Genomic DNA, 22,252 nt, shown 5'->3' with positions numbered 1-22,252 from the left:
TACCCAAGAAAGATATAAAGTCAAGCTTTATCTAAACCAACACTCATGCCTGGGGCATTCACTGAATACTATTATATACTATTGCTCCTACAAATAGTAATGCCTGTATTGTTTCACCAATATAGATGTCACAAGCCAGAACAAAAAGCCAAATTTCAACTAGCAGATCCTTCCCCCCACAGACAATACACAGTACCTTTGTTTCACATCTCTCACAAGCCACATCCAACACCTTTGCACTGCAAACTTTAGATTTTCTTTTAGATAGAAAGCTGAGAAGAGGGGAAGAGCATGTGAGCACAGCATGCACACATCCACATGAAAAACTGGGAGAAGAGATGGGCTGTGCTTTGTCCTACTTAAGCACTGCTCCTGCAGCTTCTGAAACGGGAACTTGAAACTCGGGAAATGAGGACAGAGGTGTCAAATTTGTCAGTACTGCTAGAGCCCAATGAAGTGGGAGGAGATCATTCTTTTTCCTGCGCTCATCTGGCCCATAGGTACACTGTATCAGTCCCACATTTCCTGACTTACATCAACAATCTGAGCCTTTTCCTGTGGTCCTGTGAAGAAGTATCAGGTATTCATTGACCCAAGCTAAAGAGCCTCAGTGTCTCTACTTTGGGTCAATCAATACCTGATGCTTCTTCACAGGACCACAGGAAAAGTGCCAAGAGCCTGCTCAGACCCCATTACTGACTTACTGACAATCTCTCACATGCTCAGGCTAGCACCAGTGATGAAATTTTCCTCAAATCAAAGCAGCATGAGGAGTTTGCATGTTAGGTATTTTCCCTCTGTAACACTGAGAACATTCACATCCACCTGGGAACACCACCTAACAGCTGCTGCACTGCTGTGAGGAGACCCAGGACACCAGTGACGCTGCTGATCTCTCCTGCTCCCAGCACATCTTCCCCAGCAGCTCACAGCTGCAGGTGCTGCTTTTCACTTTTTCACTCCTACTTTTTTTTTTCCAGGGCAGCTGGCAGGAGTTCTGTGACCTCCAAGACATGGAGGAAAACTGGAATGGATTTCTGTGGAGCTTGCTGGACAGAATGCCTACAACATCTTTGTTTTCAATAGCTCTGAGGATCGTTGCTAGTCCTAACATGAATTTACCATTTTAGTTAAGACTTGGGCTTTTTGTGTACACCACCACTGCTAATGCAAGCACCAACTGTTGTACTCTAGCTTGCTACCTCTGCACTTCAAGCACATAAAGAAATGCCAGAGTGATGGAAAAACAGGACATTGGATGATTTAACATAATTTGCAGAATACACAAAAAAAAGTTTTCAAAGGCTGGGAAAAAAACCTGCAGCATTAATTGTCCTCTGGCTACACAAAGAAGCAGATGCAAATATAGGTGTCCCAACTGTGACCAGCAGGTACTTAATTAAGGGAACACCACATGAAGACATGTGCTTAATTTATTCAGGTGGCAAGGTTAACAAAATAAGCTCAGGGAATGAATGCAACACAAGCAGAATGACTTAAAAACTAAGAAAAAGCCAGTCAAGATGAATCACACATCTCAGTCAAATAAAGGAACAGTCTACTTGCTTTGAACTTCATCATATTGGTTTCCCCTCACCTTCCAAAAACATATTTAAAAAGGAAAATAGTATTTACAGCTCAAGTTAAACCACTACCACTTTAATCATCTGTTGTTTCAATTTTTCCTTAAGGCTTGTGTTTAAAGGCAACCCAAAGCATCTCAGCAGACTTTTCACACAACACTGCATTTAATGAGAAAGAACAAAAGTCATTACGATGAAGTTTTTAGGAGAAGACATTGCAAGAAAAGAAAGAGCATCATTTTCCTCTGACTTCTCTTCTGGGCACCACCAAACACAGATATCTGACCCCTCACTCCAGCAGCTGCTTGAGGATGCACAGGGGATCTCTTGGACAAAAAGGCACTCAGGACAGATCCTGCCCCATGAGCCTTGTCTGTGTCACACAGCACTGGTCTCGCCGCAGTGAGGCACCATTACTACTGTTTACATAAGTCTGAATCAGGCAAACTAGGAAAGACAGAATAAGAGGTAAAATAATCAAAAGCTGCATCAGCAAGAGCTGTGGTTTCAGTCAGTGGAAAGCATTGTTTTTAGAAAACCAGAATCTCTTAGTCACCATCCTTCAAATTCACTTGCCTGCACAGGCAAGAGCCATGACCCTCTCTCTGGTCCAGTTCATTCCTCCTTCTCCAGAGTTTCTCCTCTCCTTCATGCCCATGAAATCAGGCACGCATGGCCAGCCCACATGATCTGCTGGATATGACCCACCTATGACCAGCTGCTGCATTTACTACAGCTCTGGTGGAGTCTCCCATATTTTGCTTGTGTTTGTATCCAACATCCCAAGGGCTGGATTTTTTCAGGAGTCTTTCCCAGTTGTGCTTCACATCAGCCTCAGATAACCCAAGCAGCTTTCACAGCTCAGCTGCCCCAGAAAACACTCCAACATTTTTTTCTCCTCGAGTACAGCTTGGGTTTATTCATCAAGAAAGGGCATAAGTAGCAATGTGTGCCCTTCATGCCACACACAGTGGCAGGCAAATACCCTGCAATCCAGCCAGAAATTATCTGAATTGCTGGATAATTGATTTAAAAGCTTGAATTGAAATCTAGGATGGCAGATGACATGCAATTCTGCTGAGGATTCCCCTCTATATTCTCTGTTGCTTCTTTGCATCCCAGTTAGCCTGAACACACCCACATGCTCATGGAATTCCTACTGCAGCAGAGGGCAAGGCAAAACCAGTGGAGACCTCTGCTACAGCAGCTCTGACACGGAGCTTGTGGCAGGGAGCAGTAAGACAGCAACAAGGTGGATCCCACCAGGACACTGTGGCAGAGCATGGGCCAGGTGTCCTTCAGCACCAAGCCCTTGTCTGCATAACTTCCTGATGCGATTTTCCCACCTTATCTTTGGGATCCAGAACTGATCTTGAGTAGCTTCCCACAGGCAAGAGGGCAGTGAGGCAAGAAAATCTGTGACATGGAGACAAACCATGAAACCCACAAAGGACAGCAAGCATCTCCTTCCATGCCACTATGACCTGGGCTTACTACACAATCCCTAACCTCAGCTGAGGTTTTGTCTGTACGTGCTGAGAGCAACTTTTGCTGTCCTTACTCCTCAAATAGGAGCAGTGAAATATCTTCTCTGGGTAACTGCTGCCTCTGACTCTGGCAAAAGGCTGCACTTCCAGCAGGAGAAACACATTAGAAAACCACTGTCTGATATCAAAGCCTCCACAGTCTCTTAATAGCCCTTCACATTTTTTGTAGCTTCATACAGTTTTAGAAAATTTTAATTTTAAAATAATTAGTTTATTTAACTATGATATTTCTCTCTTGATTACTGAGATGATCTGTAGTACAAATCCAGGTTTTCTTCCATCTCAAATTGGTACAGTGCAAAGCCAAGAATACATATGTTGCTAGCTGGAAAATAAAGTGCCCTTGATTCCTAACTTTATTTTGGACAGTTCACTCCAAGTTATTAAAAGCCAAATTCAGTAGTGAGAAAATATATATAGCTTCAACTGTTTTGTGTGGGTTTAAACTACTATTTGCTTTATGAGTAAGAGATTCAATAATGCATATATTTACATAAAAATAGTTTTGACATTTAAGTTAACTTCTTGCCAAGCTGGTGCAAAAATGGAAATGTAGAAAGCATAAGCACAGAAATAAGCCCCTATGCTGTAAGTCTGCTATTTACAGGTGATTTTTTTTCCTTGGCAATAATACCTGAACAGTATGTTTTATAGCACTAGACCTAGCCACTCTGAGTCAATTTAGTGTTTATGGAACGTGCCAGACTGACAGTTTGAGATTTAAATGCTCCATGCCAGCCTGCAGTTGAGCTGGGGTAGGGGCTAGGAGAGTTTCCAGAACCCAGGCCACTGATGGACCCCAGTGGTGTTCTGCAGACATGACAAAATCCACGATGGCACGAGTCCAGCACACAGCAACGCGAACACCCAATTATTCCTCAAGCCCCAGGAGGCTTCTGAAGAGGGTGGCACCAACCTGTGCTGTGCAGGAGCATGGAATGACACACCAACCAAAAGTCAAAGCCCCAAAATGGCTATAAAATGCCCAAAACTTTAAAACTGCTGTTCAAAACTTCCCTACTCTGCTAGCTCTGGGGATGACCACGCAGCAGTCCCTAGATAATGGATTTGATGGACAGAAGAGGTTGGAAACTTCTCTACCACAGTAACCAAGAGTCTCTTTTTTTTTTTCCCCCAGAGCAATTAGTCAGCTCAGGGATGTCAAAACATATAGCTGGGCCATGAGACAAATTACAGTGTAAGTGCTGCTACTTTGCCAATGACCTAGCAGGCTTGACCCTGAGATTTCTAATGTTTGAAGTCTCACGTTCCTTGTTCAGTATTGCAGTACTTCTAAAGACATTTCAATTAAGATGAAGTGACAGGCAAAGCTACCTGCATGGATCCTTCACATATATAAACAAATAACAACAAAGCCCAGATGACCAAAGGGGTGATATATTTATATAAAAGAGAGAAATATAAAATAAATACATACAAATTCATCAAGCCTCTGGTGGCCAATTCACTCTTTTGCAAAAGTTCATGACAACTGGCTCATCGATACTTAATACTCTGCAGCAGCTGAATGGTCTGACAATCAACAGTAATCTTTACATTCTAAGCATCATAAACAGATGAACAGAAACAATTATTCAGAGCTGAGGATAGTCTTGATCCTTACTGCAGCCTCATGTGTTACATATTTTTTTCTGCTGTGATCTCACTAGCAATGCATCACTGTTTTTAACCACTCTGAGCACTGATTCTACGTTCAGCAGCTGTGTTTGTTTACAGGGCTAGAAATTAGCACAGGACAAATGGACTTCATCCAACTGAAATTTTATTTTGGCATTTTCCACTACACTTCACAATATATTGGTCCTCATAGACCAATTATGTATTTGCCACTGACACTGGCCAAGGAGAGTGCATAAGCAAAGATGGTGCTCACTAATACTACACATGGATGCTTTTATTGCTCCAAATGTGGGCTCCCTAATTACTAAGCACAGCCCAGTCACTTGTAACCAGGAAAGTCCACTACTGTATTGTCCATACTTTTTTTTCCACTAGGAACATAAAGAATTTCATCATAATCCATCCTGCACTTTGCTAGCTCAGAGCAATGAAATGCAAAAATATTTTATATTTAAAGGGACCTACCTTCACACTTATAATTGAGTTCCCAAAGCCAACTCCAAAAGACTGTAAACCAGATTCAGATAAGTCAGCCCTAACATCATTTTCCATTTGAACATTCATGTGCTTTTTCATGAACATGTATTTCAAACCGAACAAAAGAGCAGCCCTTTGCCCCTATGCCCTTTTCATCTCCTTGACCATTACCTTAGCACAGAGTTGGGGGGTACTTCAGTTTTCCCCATCCTGCTCTAGAATAAACTGTTCAAGAGGAGCTACTGAAATCACTGAACATTGTGGCAAACACACCTGCCAAGTTCTCACAGACTTGAAGTGTAATTTTAAATGTTCACCCTAGTTATTCAGAATACATTTGTAAGCAATTCCTATTTATGTTAGAACTCACACAAGAGACAAACTTAAAGTGCTGATAAAAATACTCTGGATCTTTAAAAAATGTATTTTAGAGAAACTACCAAACAGTCCCGCAGGCACCAAATAATTTCTTCAGGCAAATATCCACAGCTAATCTTTCAATTAAATCAATAAGTCCTGATCAAGCATCTCTCTGGAGAGAATAAAGTTAAAAGTACTATGCAAGCTCTTGAAATATGTTTTTTTGGGGACTGAAAATGCCAGGAATATTTGCATGGCATTTTATTTCTGAGGAGCTGCCTCTCACTATTTTTAACTTTGTTTCACGCAACAAACGCTGATAATTTAAAATAATAGCAATGATGATGTTCTGACATCACAAGATGCACGAAGGACCCTGTCAAAGTAACATATTGCACTCTGCGGTGTAATTATGTTATGTTGGAGCAGAGTGTTGGAAAACTTAGTATAATCATTAGCTGAGTGCTGAATGTTTTGATTGTCAGACAGGTTGTATATGATGCAAATATATGACTCAGAAATGATTTCACATAAACATTTTGGTAACAGTATTCTGACTCATAACCTCCAACATAGAAAATAACAAGCTGCAGAAAACATCTGTGAGCTCTGAGCAACCCCGGCTTGCAGCAACCTTCACGAGTCTCCCGGCACAGAGAGACCAGAGGTCCCATCGCTGAGGACCTGGAGCTGAGAGATGCTGACACCTACCTTCCCAAAAAGAGCCAAATAAGGAGTGAGAAGTGCTGCCATTCCCACCGGGGATCCCTGGCAGAGAGCTATGATAGTTTATGCCATCTGAGAGCCTGCCCAGTGGGCATTGCTTGGCTTCAGTGCACAATTAACAGGGCTGAGATGGGAGGGAAGGTTTGTTGTTATTCCACCCAGGAGCTTCACCATGTCAAGTACAACACAATGCACAGTTCTTCTTCTATTTATTTTTTCATTCATTAAGAGATGGACAGTTTCTTTCACAGCCCCCTTCTGAAGACAAATGTACAATCTTGAGTGACAAGGAGGATTTACTGTCTGTTATTTCAGAGGAGGCTTGCCATGTTTATTCTGGAAAGTGCCATGAATTAATGAAGTATCTCTTCAAGCCTCAGTACATTGGAGCTGCCAGCTCTCCGCCTGCCAGAAGAAACAGACTGTTTTGGGACCCCATAAAACTGCTTTTACTGAGGCTAGAGATAGCAACAGTATCAGGCAGACCCAATCCCAATAGCTTCTGAAATATAAAGGAGTCATTATACCAACTTCAGCTGTTACTCTGCATTTTTATGGGGAGTTTCTCAACAAAACTGACAGTTAACTTGGAAGAATATCTACTATTAGCTTCCCTGCAGCATGGGCTTTATCAAAAGTCAACCAAACCTTCATTAGGCTCCCCAATAGTTTCAAATGAAATGTGCTAGCCTGGGACCTCTTTCATCTCTCCTATGTTCAGCTGTTGGCAAGCATGTCTGAAGAGCCATGTCCCTAATGGAACATGGCTGCAGAATGCACAGACTGTGCAACACTAATGAGCAAGGTTCAAAGCAGGAAGAACTAAAGCCTAAGCCAAGTGAGAACCTGTAGGCTCCAGCAGATTCATGTTGCCACCTGAGAAAAGCCAGGTTTCACCAGATAAGACCCTCTTGTTTCACTGGTTCCACAAGACACTGGAGGACTGGCCAGGTCAATAAAACAGGTGAGATTGCAGGACCAGAAACAAAAATTTCAGGGATCTCATCACAGCCCTGGTCCAGTCATAACCCCTGGGCCTCAGCTTAGTTATCTGGAAAATCAGTATAAGAGTGATTCACATTTGTCAGAGCACATGGTGAGAGTCAAATGCTTATGAAGTGTTTTGAGGTTCTGAATAAGAGACAGAGTAGTATCTTGATGTTGTCTAGCAAGTAATGAGCATTACATATCCTGCAGAATGGAACATTTTTGGACAAGACAGCTGCTACAATCATTAAAGTGTAAAAACTATCACATGCAAGAGACAAGACACAGACATCTCAAAGAGAAAATCTACTGTGGTACATTAAACAAATGTATTTTCTCTCCAGCTATCTTCCATAGCATAATAAGTTGGAACTTCCTTAAATAGGAGAACTCTCTTTTTTTTTTTTAAAGTCTCCCTTCATTTCTCTTCATTCTGTTCCCCCTCTGCCTTTTTTCTTTGTGGGTTAAAAAAAAAATTAAAAAAATAAAAAAAATTGAAAGAGCAAGCCAAGAGATTCACAATCACCAAAGCCTGCAGAACATACAGTGAATTTTGGCAGGACATGCATGTTTATCCTTTTCATATGTTGTTTAAATTATTTTTATAAACAAGTCATTATCTTGCACAGCCACTGCTGGGTCCCTTTCATGTCAAAGATGTTTGATGTTACAATAATTAAGCAAAAAGGTCTGCATGCTTGAAATGCTGTCTCAGGATGACGGTTTGTGGGCAAGAGAGGCTGCTGCTTTTCTAAAATGAAGGGTTTCTTTGCCAACCTTCATCATTTAAGTTGAGCACCTGGATTCTGTACTTGTGAATCAAATCTTTGTGTAGATATTAAAACATGAATTTCAAACCAGGCTCAAATTTTAGAACTATCCTCCTACTTTTTTGCATCAAAATTGTGCACACATGTCAAGGCTTGCAGAGAAGCCTCGCCCTGTTTGCACACAAAAGTTTTGAAGAACCAAGCCTGGCATCATTATGAAGACTCAGGTACATTAAAAGTGTGTAAGGCCTCTTCCTGCAGCACACCACCACCACCAGTGTGGCCAAAAGTAGTGAAGAAACATGAATGGGAAGCCCATGGTAAGTGACATAGGAAATGCTTCCTCCTGTTTTCCTGCAGAGCATCTGGCAATTAAAGACTGCTGCCTCTACCTCTGCTCATCTGAATTTGGACTGAAAGAGGGAGCTTGCGCCTCTGTGCCATGAGGAATTAAAGCTGTGACCACTTCTTTAATCCCTGATACAGAATACTTTTATCCAGAGATTTTAAAGCAGTTTGAAAAATATGGAAGTCAGGCTGCAGCAAGTGTTCATGTTCAAACAGCTTTGTATTATTACAGAGTTTACAAAGACAGAGGCAGACAAGTCTTTTGCATGTTGTACGCATTAGTTACAGTTAAACCTCATTTTCCAACTTATTTGGATAATTTTATTCCCCATAAAAAGACTGGAATTGACTGCTAAGAGCTTTACTCTTCTGGTTTTCTCTCTCAAGTGGTCTGGAAAGCCCAGGAGGGACAAGGATGCAAGCAGGCACATCTGTTTCACACAACATAGCTGTTGACCCTTTCCTCCCTCCAACACCTCTTGGCTTGTGTGTGCAACTATCAGACCCTGCTCATGAGCTCTAATCTGTTCTCATTTTTTAAGTGCTCTTTGTTGCCTGGTATGGAGCCTAACACTTGTGCTTCAATAGACATTATGTCACCCTTCAGCCCTTGTACAAACAGAGTGTCTAATACCTTGACCATACAAGCCACGCGAACGCGATGAGGTGAGCGACAAGATAAGAGAGCTGCAGCAGTACACTTCAACGTAAACATCCCTGTGCATGCTTTAAACGTGGCACATTTTACAGCCTGCACTTGATAAAAGAAACTGCAGATCTACATTTGACAAGAGTTTGGGTTGAACAAATATAAATTCGTTAGAAGAGTGTTTCAAATAGCCGATTCATACATTTCTCACACTGCAAACAACCATTAACATACATGGAATAGCACATCTTTGGAATACTGCTTGAAAACACTCCCTCATTTACTATCAGGAAATTTGACTCTTCAGAACAAGTGTTAACACTGTCTTGTTTCATTTGTAAAGCTATTCAAGCCATGAAGTACATCTGCACATTCAGTATATTTCCAATACTGTGCTTCTGTTTTCATTTTCAAAATGTTTTTATTTATACACTAATATTTGACCTAAGAACGTTCCAAGTTTATATGGAGCCAGCTGTTCTAAATTCTGGTTATACTGAGCATTAGTGCAAAACATCAGGTGATATCATTGGATATTTTTAAGGGGAAAGTTCACAGGAAAGCAGTTATGTATTCTTGTGATTAACACCACATTGGATCAAAACAGTCATGTCTAGCTCTCTGAAAAATACAGCTACTGTTTTAGCTAGCAGAACACTTCAGCTCTGTCTACATTATCCTTTTTTGCCAAAAGTTCCCACTGTTGCTACCACTGATTCAATTCTGTCATTGTGCTATGATGAACACTGCTACGTAAAATAAAAAGAGCTGAAAGCAGTGCTGTCAAAATCTTTGTGCCCTTAACAACAAAATAAAAAAAAAATCTCATTACATCACCAAAAAAACCCAACCAACCCAAAATGCAAACAAACAAAAAAAATCCATTCCAAAACTCTACCCAACACTACAAGACTGTTTCTTAAGTAACTGAGAGTTCAGGAAATGCCAGCCCCAATCCACAGCAGTTTTTAGGAATCAAAGTCCATTACGAGGTATTAAACACTCCTGCAATCCCACAGGGACTCAGTTTCTTTAATTAAGCTTTTTTCTCCTGCAGCAGCCCTGCAGCAGCTGCAGCCACATGCCCTTCCCAGAGCCCCTGTGTGGGAGCCTGCTCTGGGTGCAAAGCACCAGGCCCTTTAGTGTGCTGCTGCCAGCCACCCCTGCTGCAAGGGCTGCAGAAGGCACCGCTCCTCATCCCCTGCCAGCCACGACTGAAGAAAAGGTGGAAAGAAACACTCACTGAATGTTCTCAGGCATGTCTCCTCACCCTCAGCATACCATAGCTACAGAATCCCAGTCACAAACGCCTTCCCAATTCCCACTTAGAATTCCAAGCAATTTGGGCTAGAATGGATCTTCAGAAGTCATCCAGATCAACCCCTGCCATGGGCAGGAACATTGTTCAGTAAAACAGATTGCTCAAAGCCCCATCCAACCTGACTTTGAACAGCTCCATGGATGGGGCATCCACAGCTCTTCTGAGGAACCCGTTTCAGTGTCTCACTACTGCTGTTGGAAAAACTTCTGCCTTCTGTCCAATCCTAACCTGCCCTCTTTGAGTTTAAAACTGCTGCTCCATCAAACAGGCAATCTAGGTGTGAACCAAAAGTAGGCTCCAAGAATCAGGTGGGCAGCAGACAGTTTCCCAGTCCTTAACCTCCATCTCCCAGGCTCTGAGGTCTGATACTTGCTGTAACAAATGGGAATCTCTCACCCATGAGCCATTTTTCCATTTGGACAGTAGTGCTTGCTCTTTGCTTCACACTGCTGCATAAATGGTCAAGTGGAAATGTTAAATGATTAGGAGGTGGGCTGTACCTTACAGCATAGCTGTGCATCTGCTGGAATACAGCAGAAATACACAATGGGACTGTTTATGTCCCAAGTAAATCATACCTTCCTCTAACCCCCTACAAGTTAGCAATGAGGCAAGATGACCTAAAAAGAATCGTGACTCCATGGCATGGAAAGTCTAAACACCACCTTCCTTCCTCCTAAATCACAAACACTGCTTAGAAGTTTATATTTAAAACTACAAGAGAGAGTGTAACCACTGCAATGCACTGGGCTAGACCAGCAAGGATCCACAGCTCCTTGGCAGAGGTACAAGCCTGCAGCAAGCAGTCCCAGCAGGAGCTCAGCACAAGACATCCATGACAGCTGCCCAAGTGATTTTTCTGCTAAAGCCATGTTGAGCTGGAAAAAAATTGCCAAGAGAAAACCTTTTTATAAAAAGTGGTTTAGCTTCAAATTTTTTTTTTTCTGAGGGAAAGAACTAGGAAGTTTTGCTTTTATTTAAAAAAAAAAAACACCACAAAAAAAAACCTCACCAGCCCCACACCTGGGTTTCTAATTGAAAATGCAACTGTTCATTTATTTACAGATAAAAAATTTGGCTTGAAGTAATCAAGACTGGTTTGGCAATACTAGCTTTTTAAATTACAATAAATTGCTGTTGTTATTGTTGTTGCTGGAAGAAAAATTTGTGCGAAATGTTGAAGTCTAAGACTGTAAATTTTGAAGCTCTGAAAAGCTTTCACAAGACAGAGAATGAGCCTACTAATGTCACACTGTCTGCTCCCAGTAGTTTAGTCCAGATGACAATCAGACTTGGATAAATTGCTTACGTGAACATGACTCTCCACTCAATTCAACAGCAGAGATTTTGAAGAGCATTTCCAGGAGCCACACATCTTCCAGGGCTCTTGCCTAAGGCAGAAGGATGACTACAGTCCCTCAAATTCCAAGTCCAGAGGAGCTGAGGACTTCTAAAAGACCATTTTCCCTTTCTTTAGCTGTGCTGTCAGGCAGCTGCACACTAGCAGGCAGCTTGCAAGCAGCAGCTACTCCAAGGAGATTACATAAATGAGGATGTCACGCTGCATCAGTTGAACAGCAAATATAAGGCTGTTCTTCAGCATTTGGGACTCTCTCTTGGCATCAAAGCCCACTATACAAGGCTTGGCAGAAGTCAGTAAACTCATTCCCATCATCAGTTTCATAATTTCTAGTATTGGCCTGCTCTGGACACACGTGGAGGACACTGCTCACATGCCGAGCAAGCGAGGCTGTACACAGCCAGCTGGCAGCACAGCCAGATCTGCAGCATCACACACTCCAGTTATTCCCTCTGAGTTGATGTCTTGACCTTTACAACACGAGTACAAACAGATGGGATGACAGTATGAATGGTACGGTCCCATCAATCCAATCACGCAACGTCCCTGAGACATCTTGGTTGCCTAATTTTGTATCTCCCAACAGCAAGCACAGTGCTGGGAAAAAGGCAGGTGGGCTGATCAAATCCTTCAGATGAAAAAACTCACCTGCTTTAGAAACACATGTAAGGATGTTGGAGCACTGCTTCCCTCCTGTGAAAAGCTGTGCAGAGCAAAGGCATATTGCTTGCACCTAAGGTGCTATGGATTTGGGCGAGATCATTCCTAGAAGGAAATCTGGTAGGTAACTACTGCCAAAAAGATGAAAAGCCTGTTTGTAAGACATCACATCCATAAGATGCTGCTTTATAGGCAAGGAGAAAGAGAGTGTGTTTGTACAACAAGTCTTATAGCTACCTCCAAGCAACTTCCTTGCACTGAAAGGGAGCACCCTCGCCCCAGCTGACACTTGAAGTCTTGCAGGGAAGATGGGGACTGCCTGGAGTTTAGGGATTCAAAAACAGAAGAAGTGTCTTTCCACCCCAACCCCAATTCAAATAATGTTGAAGCTTCAGGGCTGACTGCAGGGCTGGCTGGCAAAAGGTGAGCTTCTCTCAACCTTTTGCATGAAGCCCTCCCAAGGGATCTGTGGGTCTTATGATAAAAGGGAAAACCCTCTCTCCAAAAGTGGATATACAGTAAATCAGTGCTGCTAGTCTGCTACAAAAAGCCACAATGCTGAATAACCAGGTACCACACCCCAAAGGACACTTTTCATGATCCTTATCTCTGGCAGGTTTGATGGGTTCAGACTTTTCCTGTACGTCTATCAACAGCTACAGATTTGGGTCACGGCAGAAACTCAGACTGCCGCTAAATTCCTTGGGTTTGATTTTAGGAAGTGCATGGCTTTTTTCTTCTCAGTGTGAGTGCCAGGATAGGAAGACATGGGTGAAGACCATGTTCTGACACAGGATTGCTTCACAGAGCTCCTCATGATACACAAATAATTCTGGATGCCATTAAAGTAGCAAAGTCTTTGAGAGCCTTGTTTTCTGCTGCTTCGCACAGCATGCACTACTCTGAAGACACCAGCTGGTGAAAAAGAGGATGCAGCACAGATCTCCTTCACATCAGCACTGATGTGCCTGAGAACACTGGGGTCAAGCTGTCAATCCAGCATCACTGCCTCAAGAAGTATCTCCATACCAACCCCAGGCTGTTCTGCCAAGAGGAGATAACCTTATCTTGTCCCATGAGGAAGGTACATTTTCCAGATAAGAAACATTAATAGATGTTATTCTCCCAACACTACTGTGTCAATACATGCCACATATTTATATCAAGGCTGTTCCTACAAGAAGAGCTGAACAGTTTCACAAAGACAACTGCGGCCCAGTTGTCTTTGTGAAACATTCCCCCGCCCCAGCTTCACAACCCTGCTGTACGGCCATTTCCACAGCACAGGAGTTTGGTACCCTGCTTCCTCAGTTAATCCATGCAGATATTTCCATCTGTGCTGGCTATCCAGACTTCCTATGTGTGAAATGAAAAGAAACAGGCACTTGTCGGATGCTTCATCCTAATGAAAACACCCAAAACAGACACTTTTAGGATCATCTTCCCAAAAAAGGGACTAGATTTACCAAGGTCAGGTTATGTTTTCTGTCAAATTATGTTTTGGTATTTAACCTGATAGATTAAATTTATTAACTAAATTATCTGAACTGGTTTATATTTCATGTGATTTTGCTTATAATGGGAACAAAAAAATATTTGTCCTCCCTGATACTGCTGTCCAGGTGCAGTTCTTTTCATAAAACTAAGTGCTAAGCATCTCCTGGAAACCCTGGACACACTAAGCTCCCCTATGATCAGTCCCTCTGGGAATCATTGCCCACACCACAATACAGACACCACCAGGTAAGCCAGATAAATCCCAGATTCCCCATTTCAAAGACTGATATTTCTTGTCCTCCCTGTAAGACAGCAACTCCCAGTGTGTGAAGAACCTCCACACTTCTGTGACCTTCCTGTTTCACTTAAAAAAAAACCCCAAAACAAAATAGAAGCTATCTCCTAGAACACTATCACCTTTGAGGCTGGGACAAGCCTGCAGTGCCTGAATAATCCGAAACTTCACCAAAGTCCCTCAGCTTTGCAAGACCTTTGCAAAGAGGACTCATACCCCGAGCACATATGGAAACATAGCCTTCCTCAGAGAGAAAACACATCTCCTGTGTCCCCAGACTGAAGGATGTAGGTTGGTCAGGAAGGGCTGGAGCCCTGCATGTTTAAAATCAGCAGTGACTACAAGCTAGTGACTCTTTTTGGGTTACAGGGCTGGAAAAATTAAATGCACTTTTATAAGAACAACAACACTTGCAAACTTTCATGACAAAGTAGGACTCCTCTGCGCAGCTGCCCTAGATGATGCCTTTCCAGCACAACAAGATGCATCAAACTTTTGTCTGGTTCTGAGCTGCAGCAGAAGCAGCATCAGCACCTGCAGGCAGGTCACCCACACAGCCACATTCACCTGCATATCCAGGTGATACCATGCACTCCTCACCCTGAGAGAGCAGCAAGGGCCCCTCCTCACATCTCTTTGGCAGCTGCCTCTTCAATAATGGAATGGGAAGTCTTTAAGGTTGAACACAATATTCTTCAGAAGTCAGTTTTAACTGAACAGAAGTAACTGAATATATGGCCACATGCAGAAAACCCCAACTAAAATAATTCTGGCAGTGTCCACTTATAAGCAGACTCCAGCTGTGAGTTTTCAGGGTTGTTTGACATGCACTTCATTGGATTAGTCAGTGCGCTTGAAATCAAGAATTCTTCCCTTTCTGCTGTGCACCCACCATCTCTTGCTGCATTTAATGCTTCATCTAATAAGCTGCTTTGACAGATTACAAGCTGGCTTTCTCCCATCAAACCTTTGGTTTCCATATTGGAATATAACCTTAGGCTTCCTCTAGTTTTGCAAACTGAATTACCGTTAAATGGAAAAGAAAATGTCAATACACAGGTGAAAGACCCAAAAAACTCCCTGGTATGTCAGAGAAGCCACAGAAAACAGCTGTTCAGTCCCAGCCCATCGATTTGTCAACACTCTGGTAACAAACAATCACGTTAAATGACATTATGGTTTATGACTTGGGATTTGGAAGTTGATGAGAAATTTCTACAGTTGATTCATGCTTCCTGAGACACATAACTAGCATTTCAATTGCACTATTTTACTACATTACATGAATAATTTTCCTTGTTGTTACAGAAGGGTCTAGATCCAAATTCTCAGAACTGATTTGAATCATATGAGTGGAAGGGGTTGTTTTCAAAAGAAACACATACTTTCAGATTATACCATCTAATAATACTCTCCTGGTGCTTTACAAACAGCTAATTACCTTCTTAAACACCACATGCTCACACTTATCCCCGAAATCAGCTCTTTAGGGAACTGCCTAGCCCCTCGCAGGCACCTTGCTTCACATCCCCCAAGTGCAATGTGACATGGGAGTTGCTTATAGACAGGTACAGTCAGCACCACACTTCTCAAACTCACAGCTCTAAGTATAGGTCCTCAAAGTCCCCAGGACAAAGAACAGGGACAGCAGCTCTGTGTATTCAAAGGACAGAGAGGTTTGGGGAGGCTGGGAGGGAAGAAAAACAGGTGCCCTTTGGATTTAAAACCTGTATAGTATTTCCCAAATGTCAGCTTCTGATCTGAGACCACAGACCATGCCAGTTTCATCCATGACAATTTCAGGATGTCTCAAACACATCCGAGCTCTGAGATGGCAACACCACCTAAACATCCCCGAGCTCACTTAAAACAAGGCAGATGAGACCCTGGCAGCTACACACCTGCAGTACAAGGAGACACCAGGGCTCCAGGCTCCTGGAAGGTCTGAGCACCTAAGGCAGCTCAGCTGTACCCCTACGAGTTGTGGCTGCCTCAGTTTCAATGCAGACAAATCCCTCACCAACTATTTGCAAATCTTCTGACCTGCCACGTGATTTTCATCAGGTACAAAAATTAATCAGCTCTTGTTCTAGATGCACAGAGCATGGCATACACCTGTACCAGCACTGAGAGCTCCGAGAAATTTCCTGCTCCAAACGAGTAAACACACAACAAATTCGGTTTGTTTTTGTTGTTGTTGTTTGTTTTTTTTTAAACAAGACAAGCTGTTGTAGTTCTGGCACACAGCTCTGGCAGCACAAGTAAAAAGGCAAAGTCTTCAGCTGACCGGCTAAGACACTTGAGCTTCACAGGAATTCCCTAAAAAAAGGAACTGGTATTTGCCAACTGAAATATTTTCATTCTCCACATTAGGCTGAATCTAATTACACTGTTTCCTTACAATTGCATAGTACTAAGAGCTCCTCTAAGTAAAAACCTTAATGATTTTCCCACTGCAACGCCTGCCTTAGAGCCCTTCACATCGCTGACAGGATGATTTGTTTGAAGAGCAGATTGACATCTAACAAAACTTAATTTAAGATTTCCACATGACACAGACTTTTCTCGCGTTCCCGTGCTCAATCACCAGAATAACCTACACAGAGTAGTGCACATATTCACCACCACGCTAACTCTGACCCATTAAAATAAAAACAAACAAAAAATATTTAAAAGTGAGAAGACGAGGACAGTGTGAAGTAGTGCGGCGACACTTTGTTCAAGCCCAGAGTCCTGAGTCTGGTATCTCTGTGCTGCTGGACCTCGCATAGAGTGAGTGCAACCTGTACTCCGGCATGACCCCAGCTATGCAAGAAGCAGCCGAAGGTGTGCTTAATTCTGAACTACTACAGGCTCCGACCACTACCATCAGAACAAGGAAAACGAAAAAAATCATTATTCTTTTTTTTTTCTTCCTTCCTCTCACTCCCTCCCCCCAAGGTTTTACACGCTGGGGTACATTTTTTTTTGGACTGTTCGCGCGAAGGTTTTGCCCTTCCCCGAAGTGAGCTGCCCTCCTGGCCGAAACCCGCGCAGTCCAAGGTGGGTCCCAGCCGGCAAAGCCCCGAACCCGTCGCGCCCCACCGGGGAGCGACCGCCCGTCCCCGCTGCCCGGGCCAGGGGTGTCCGCGGGACGGACGGACGGACAAGCGAGCGGCTGGGTGGGCTCCGCGCATCCCAGGACTCCCTCCCTCTCTCCTTCCCTCACTCACCTAGGTTGACGAAGCTCATGACCATGTCGGCGTCGTTGAGGAAGGCGCTGTCCTGCGGGCTGGGCAGCGGCGGGGCAGGGGTCGGCGGGCGGCCCCCGCTCTCCGCGCCCGCGCTGCCCTCCGCGCCCTCGGCCAGGGAGTGGTAGAGGTCCAGCATGAAGCGCGGCGCCGCTCTCAGCCGTCCCGGCGGCGGGGCCGGCGGCTCCCGCGGCAGCGGCCGGGGCCGGTGCGGCAGCCCCAGCACCGAGAGGATCTCCCGCTGCATCTCCCGCTTCTCGTGCGACTTCAGCCGCCGGTAGAGGAAGCCCGAGCCGGCGGCGGGCGGCTCCCCGCCCTCGGCGGGCAGCGCGGGCTCGGCGGGGCGGCAGGCGCCGCTCAGCAGCGCCCAGCAGCAGCACAGCCAGGCCAGCCGGCGCGGCATGGCGCTCGGCCGGGCGCAGGCGGGCGACGTCCCCGCTCCGCGCTGTCCCCGCGGGCCGCCCGCCGCCCTCCAGCCCTGCCCCCCCGCGGCGGGATCGGCCCGGGCCGGCGGGGGGCGGCCAGGCCGGGGGGGCTCAGCGCTCCCCGCCGTGCATGGCCGCCCGCGGGGCAGCGCGCTGCGGAGCCCCCCGCGCCCCCCAACGCCGCTCAGGTGCGGCGGGGCCGGCCCCGGCCCGTTGCGGCCGCTCAGCGCGCCATGCCCCTGCCCGGGGGATCCGCGCCGGGCCGCGGGGGCTGCGGACGGCGGGAGAAGGAGCAGGGTGAAGAGCAGCAAACTTTTCTCGCTGCCAGGGAGCGAGGGAGGCACAGAGCGAGCGAGCGGCTCCCGCGGCTGCAGCCCCGGTCCCCGCGGGCTGGCCGGAGCGCGGCTGCTGACAGAGAAGGCAAATCAGCAGCGCGCCCGCCTCTCGGTGGGGCGGGCGGCCGCTCCTCCGGGGCGGGGAGCCGGCGCAGGTAGCGTGGCCCCGCGGGGGCGGGCGGAGCAGGAGCAGGAGCGGGAGCGGGAGCAGGTTGAAGAGCGCCGGCCCCGTCGGGTGTCGTGGGCTCGCTGCGCTGGAGCGGCGCTCCGCCGAACTACGGCTCCTGCCGCCTCTGCCGCTGGACTCTGCCGGCTTGTTACTTGTTAAAGGAAGGGTTTCGGCCACCCTTCCTGCCCCCAGCGGGTGTTGGCTATTTGTCCTGAAAATAGGTGGAGCTTTCTAAATGTGAATAAGCGTTGCGGTTTATTTTAGCAGGTTACGACATACTACGCACCTTTTTTTTTTTTTTTTTTTTTTTTTTTCTTTTTTTTTTTTCTTTTTTTTTTTTTTCTGGAGTGTCTTGGAGAACTGAACGTGAAACTGTGATACATGGCTGAGACTACCCAGGTACCCCATGCCAGCCCTGATTGATGGAGTATCGGTCTGCATCCTGTGGAGCAGGCTATGCTGCAAGAAATGAACATACCCCCTCCTACAGTAATGCTGCAGCTCTGATTTCATCACTTTCATCAAAGAGTGAAAAAAAAAAAAAAAAAAAACCACCAAAACCCAAACACCATCCAACACTCCAATAACAGCAGTTTGGTTGAGCGAGAGGCAGCTCTTCCATACCCTGATTTCTGACTTCATGGATCTTCCTCACACTGGATGAGTAAAGCCAGTCTAGTCTCACTGAAATCAGTGCAATTGCTCTAGGTTTGAACTGGGATAATTTCATAGGACTTGGCCTGAGAACAATATCTGGACCATTTGAAGTCGCTGGCAAAATTTCCATTAACTTTATTAGAATCAGAATCTGGCAATAAGCTCATATTCAGCGTCCCGGAGACACAGCTGAGGATATTCAGGGCAGAATACAGTATTTTCAGAAGCGGGGGTTACACTGAGCCTTCTCGTCTCTGAAAGCAAAGTTACAGATGTGTGCTTTAACTGCACCAGTCAAGGAACACTGTAATGCTGGATATTTAAAAACTTGTTTTGATGGGAAAAAGGGAATTAATTAGGAGATTTGAGCATACAGTCGTGGGGGTAGGAGGGAGGAGTACAAGTTGCTTTTGCAACTGTCTTTTTTTTTTTTCCCCAGATTGTGAAGGCACTCAAAATTTGAAAATGGGGGTGCATGGGACAGCACAGACCCAACATGTTCCTTTTGGTGTAGTGGACCCCACTACCTTCATGAAAGAGGTCTGTGTTTCTCAGGAAGGACTCAAGAAGGCAATGTCCAGGGAAAATTTTGTGCTGCTGGTTCATTTATTCACTTTTCTCAACATAGAGCAGTGGGGCTGCTTTTATTAGACGAGACTAGGGCTCACTCCCAGAGACGTGGTGAGCAACACACCTTTCCTTCTGTAAGGCAGTGTGGGATCCTGCTGGGAAAACGCAGGTTTCCAGGAGCGGAGCTTGGTGCACAAGCCATCTCCTTCGTGAGCTGAGAGGGATGCAGGACATTTTGAAACTCCTTAGGAAGGGCGTCTGGAGGTTGGGAGGAAGTGCAGGGGCCCTTAGGTGAGTGAGGGACGTCTCCTAGGCAGGTATTTTTCCGCAGGTGGTGCGGGAGGAGAACAGCCACTTCCCACAGACATTCACTTCCCGGCCCCTGAGCTCGTTTAGGTGTAGCTCCTGCCGCTGTGTCCAGAAGAGCTTTGTAGCCTCGGCTTCCTGTTTTGACAATGAGAGAAGGAAATGTCCCATTACACGGTTATTGCTGAAGAATGAGCCTTTCCATCCAAAGTGTCCCCTGCTTCTCTCCAAGATAGGAAGAGATTTAGCAACAGACAGTGCCAAACTCTGGAGCAGCTCTTGGGTGTTTCTGCTCCTCTGATTCTCACACATGTATCAAACCTTCATGGTTTTAATCTGAAATAGTGGTTATTGCAATAAACAGCAGCTGTTATAACAGTTGGAAGCATTTGGGCACCTGAGTTTAAAGAAGTCTGAGGACAGGGACACACAGCAAACCTTCCAGTAGTTCCCTCTTAAGTTACTTTATTCGGGAGGTAAATTCCCTCATGTAGATGGGAAGCCAACACCCTCCTTAAGAAGTCATTGCAGCTTATTAAGTTTAAGTGCTCCAACTTTTTTTCCAGAAGTGCTCTCCAGAGCTGTACACTGCTTATGCCTGGAAATACCTGTTTGTGGTTGTGAATGCTTTACTGAGGGATTCAGTTAATGCTATCAGACCTACGAAAGCTACAGCATCACTCAGCAACTCGATGGGACTGAAAAGGACTAGGTCTCCTTCCCAAGTGACTCTCTCAGATATTCCTGCCATCTGAAAGGGCAAGTTTTCCAGAAGGATTTTAGGACTTTGGATAAGAGCTGTATTCCTAATTCTCTGGAGGAGCACACAGGCTCTGTATTCTTCAACTACTGCAGACACACACGTTTTAAGAGTTAAACATCGATTTTAGAGCTACCGGCAGGACTTTGGATTTTTCGCAGCCAAAAAGCCCTTGCAGCACACCTGCCGTCCAAAACTCTAGGGTAACAGGTAATTTCATTCGAGTTTTCGCTGTCAGATCTTCAAAAATGCGGCGAGTCCAGGGTTTTGGGTATCGTGCAAGTCACCAGCTTTCCCTGCTCATGACGGACATCTGGCGGCAAAGCGGAGAAACTCGGGTCCGTTCCTCGAAGTTTCCCTCGTTGGCAAGTCAGCAATAAAACATTTCTTTGTTTCTCAAACAAGCAAACAATCAAAATCAAAGCAAAATAAAAGAAAGTAACAAAAGAAACCAACTACCCCCAACCAAAACAAGCAAGACCCCCTCTATATTATACAAAAATATCTCCTCCCTCCTCCAGACAAAGCCTTATGTAATTTTCTGTCCTTAAGCCAAACTTCAGTCTATATTCAATCCCACACGTGCTCAGTGCTTCATGAAGAAAGTCGTTTATACATGACCATGAACAGAGCCTGTACCCCACAGCATACCCATCCCAAGGTGTGGCATGGGGCCAGCAAGGATTAGCTACAGCTGTTTGTTTCTTCTGATAGTGACAGTGTTTAGATTATATGCAATTAAAAGCTGGGCTACCTGTTTCTAGTCAGAGAGGATTTACTGGATTTTCAGTTGTCTACTTTTATCAAATAATTTCTTGCTCTTCTTTAAGACAATTAAGTTTCCTTGTTGTTTTATGCAAAAGTTGTGAGGAGCAGTTCAAGGCACATGAAATACTGAAGGAGTAAAGAGGTAGTTCACTTTAGCTGGAAGCCTTCAGAATAAAAAGAACTAAACAGCAAAACAAACAAACAAAAAACCTATAACAAACAAACAAAAAAATAGAGTTTTCATCACAATGCCTTAAAATACACCACCTCACCTGTACTCATGAGGAGAACTATGCAAAATCTTCATCAATTGTCTCAGGTACTGGGATTACACAACTCTAGCAGAATGGTACACATTAAATTAATTTTTTTCAGGATTAATAAAATTCTGTTGAATAGAGTGGAGAACTAGTGATCCCTTCTCCATGTCCTGAGCATAGAAAAGGCACAACTTTGCATTCACACCTTCCCCCCAGATGAACCACTGGCTACCAAAGTGCCTGTGACAAACACAGGCTCCTATGCTCATGGGGTCAGCAAGGACACTGCAGTAAGGGCAGCTTTGGTCCCCACACTCATTTTGCCAAACAGAGTGGGTATTTTTTTTAAAGCTGTGTGGAAGAGATGTAAGCAATGACATTTGCTTTCTAAAAAAAACCCCAAACCCTATGTTGTACATAATGACATGGCTGGAATGAACTATTTGCAGCACTGCACTTGGAGAGGTTGAAAATGCAAACATGCCTCCTAATTTTAGTGTATTGGTTTCCAAAGTCTGCTTGTGCAATGAGAAAGAGTGGTTGAGTACAAT

The 22,252-nt window shown here is 44.7% G+C and overlaps 1 protein-coding gene across 1 annotated transcript in view; it reads right to left on the bottom strand.

Moving 5' to 3' along the window:
- Window positions 1–17,854, bottom strand: part of BMP6 (bone morphogenetic protein 6) — an 87,276-nt gene extending 69,422 nt beyond the window's left edge. The window contains exon 1 of the mRNA XM_054285008.1: window positions 17,434–17,854. Coding sequence (XP_054140983.1) covers window positions 17,434–17,854 — 421 coding nt within the window. The remainder of the gene's footprint in view (window positions 1–17,433) is intronic.
- Between the last annotated feature and the right edge of the window lie 4,398 nt (window positions 17,855–22,252).

Source organism: Melozone crissalis, unplaced genomic scaffold, assembly GCF_028551555.1.
Source record: "Melozone crissalis strain CALT ecotype California unplaced genomic scaffold, PUWL_Pcris_2 ptg000042l_1, whole genome shotgun sequence".
Classification (NCBI taxonomy): Eukaryota; Metazoa; Chordata; class Aves; order Passeriformes; family Passerellidae; genus Melozone; species Melozone crissalis.
Note: the sequence above shows the minus strand (reverse complement) of the source record. Positions and strands in the feature narration are given on the sequence as shown.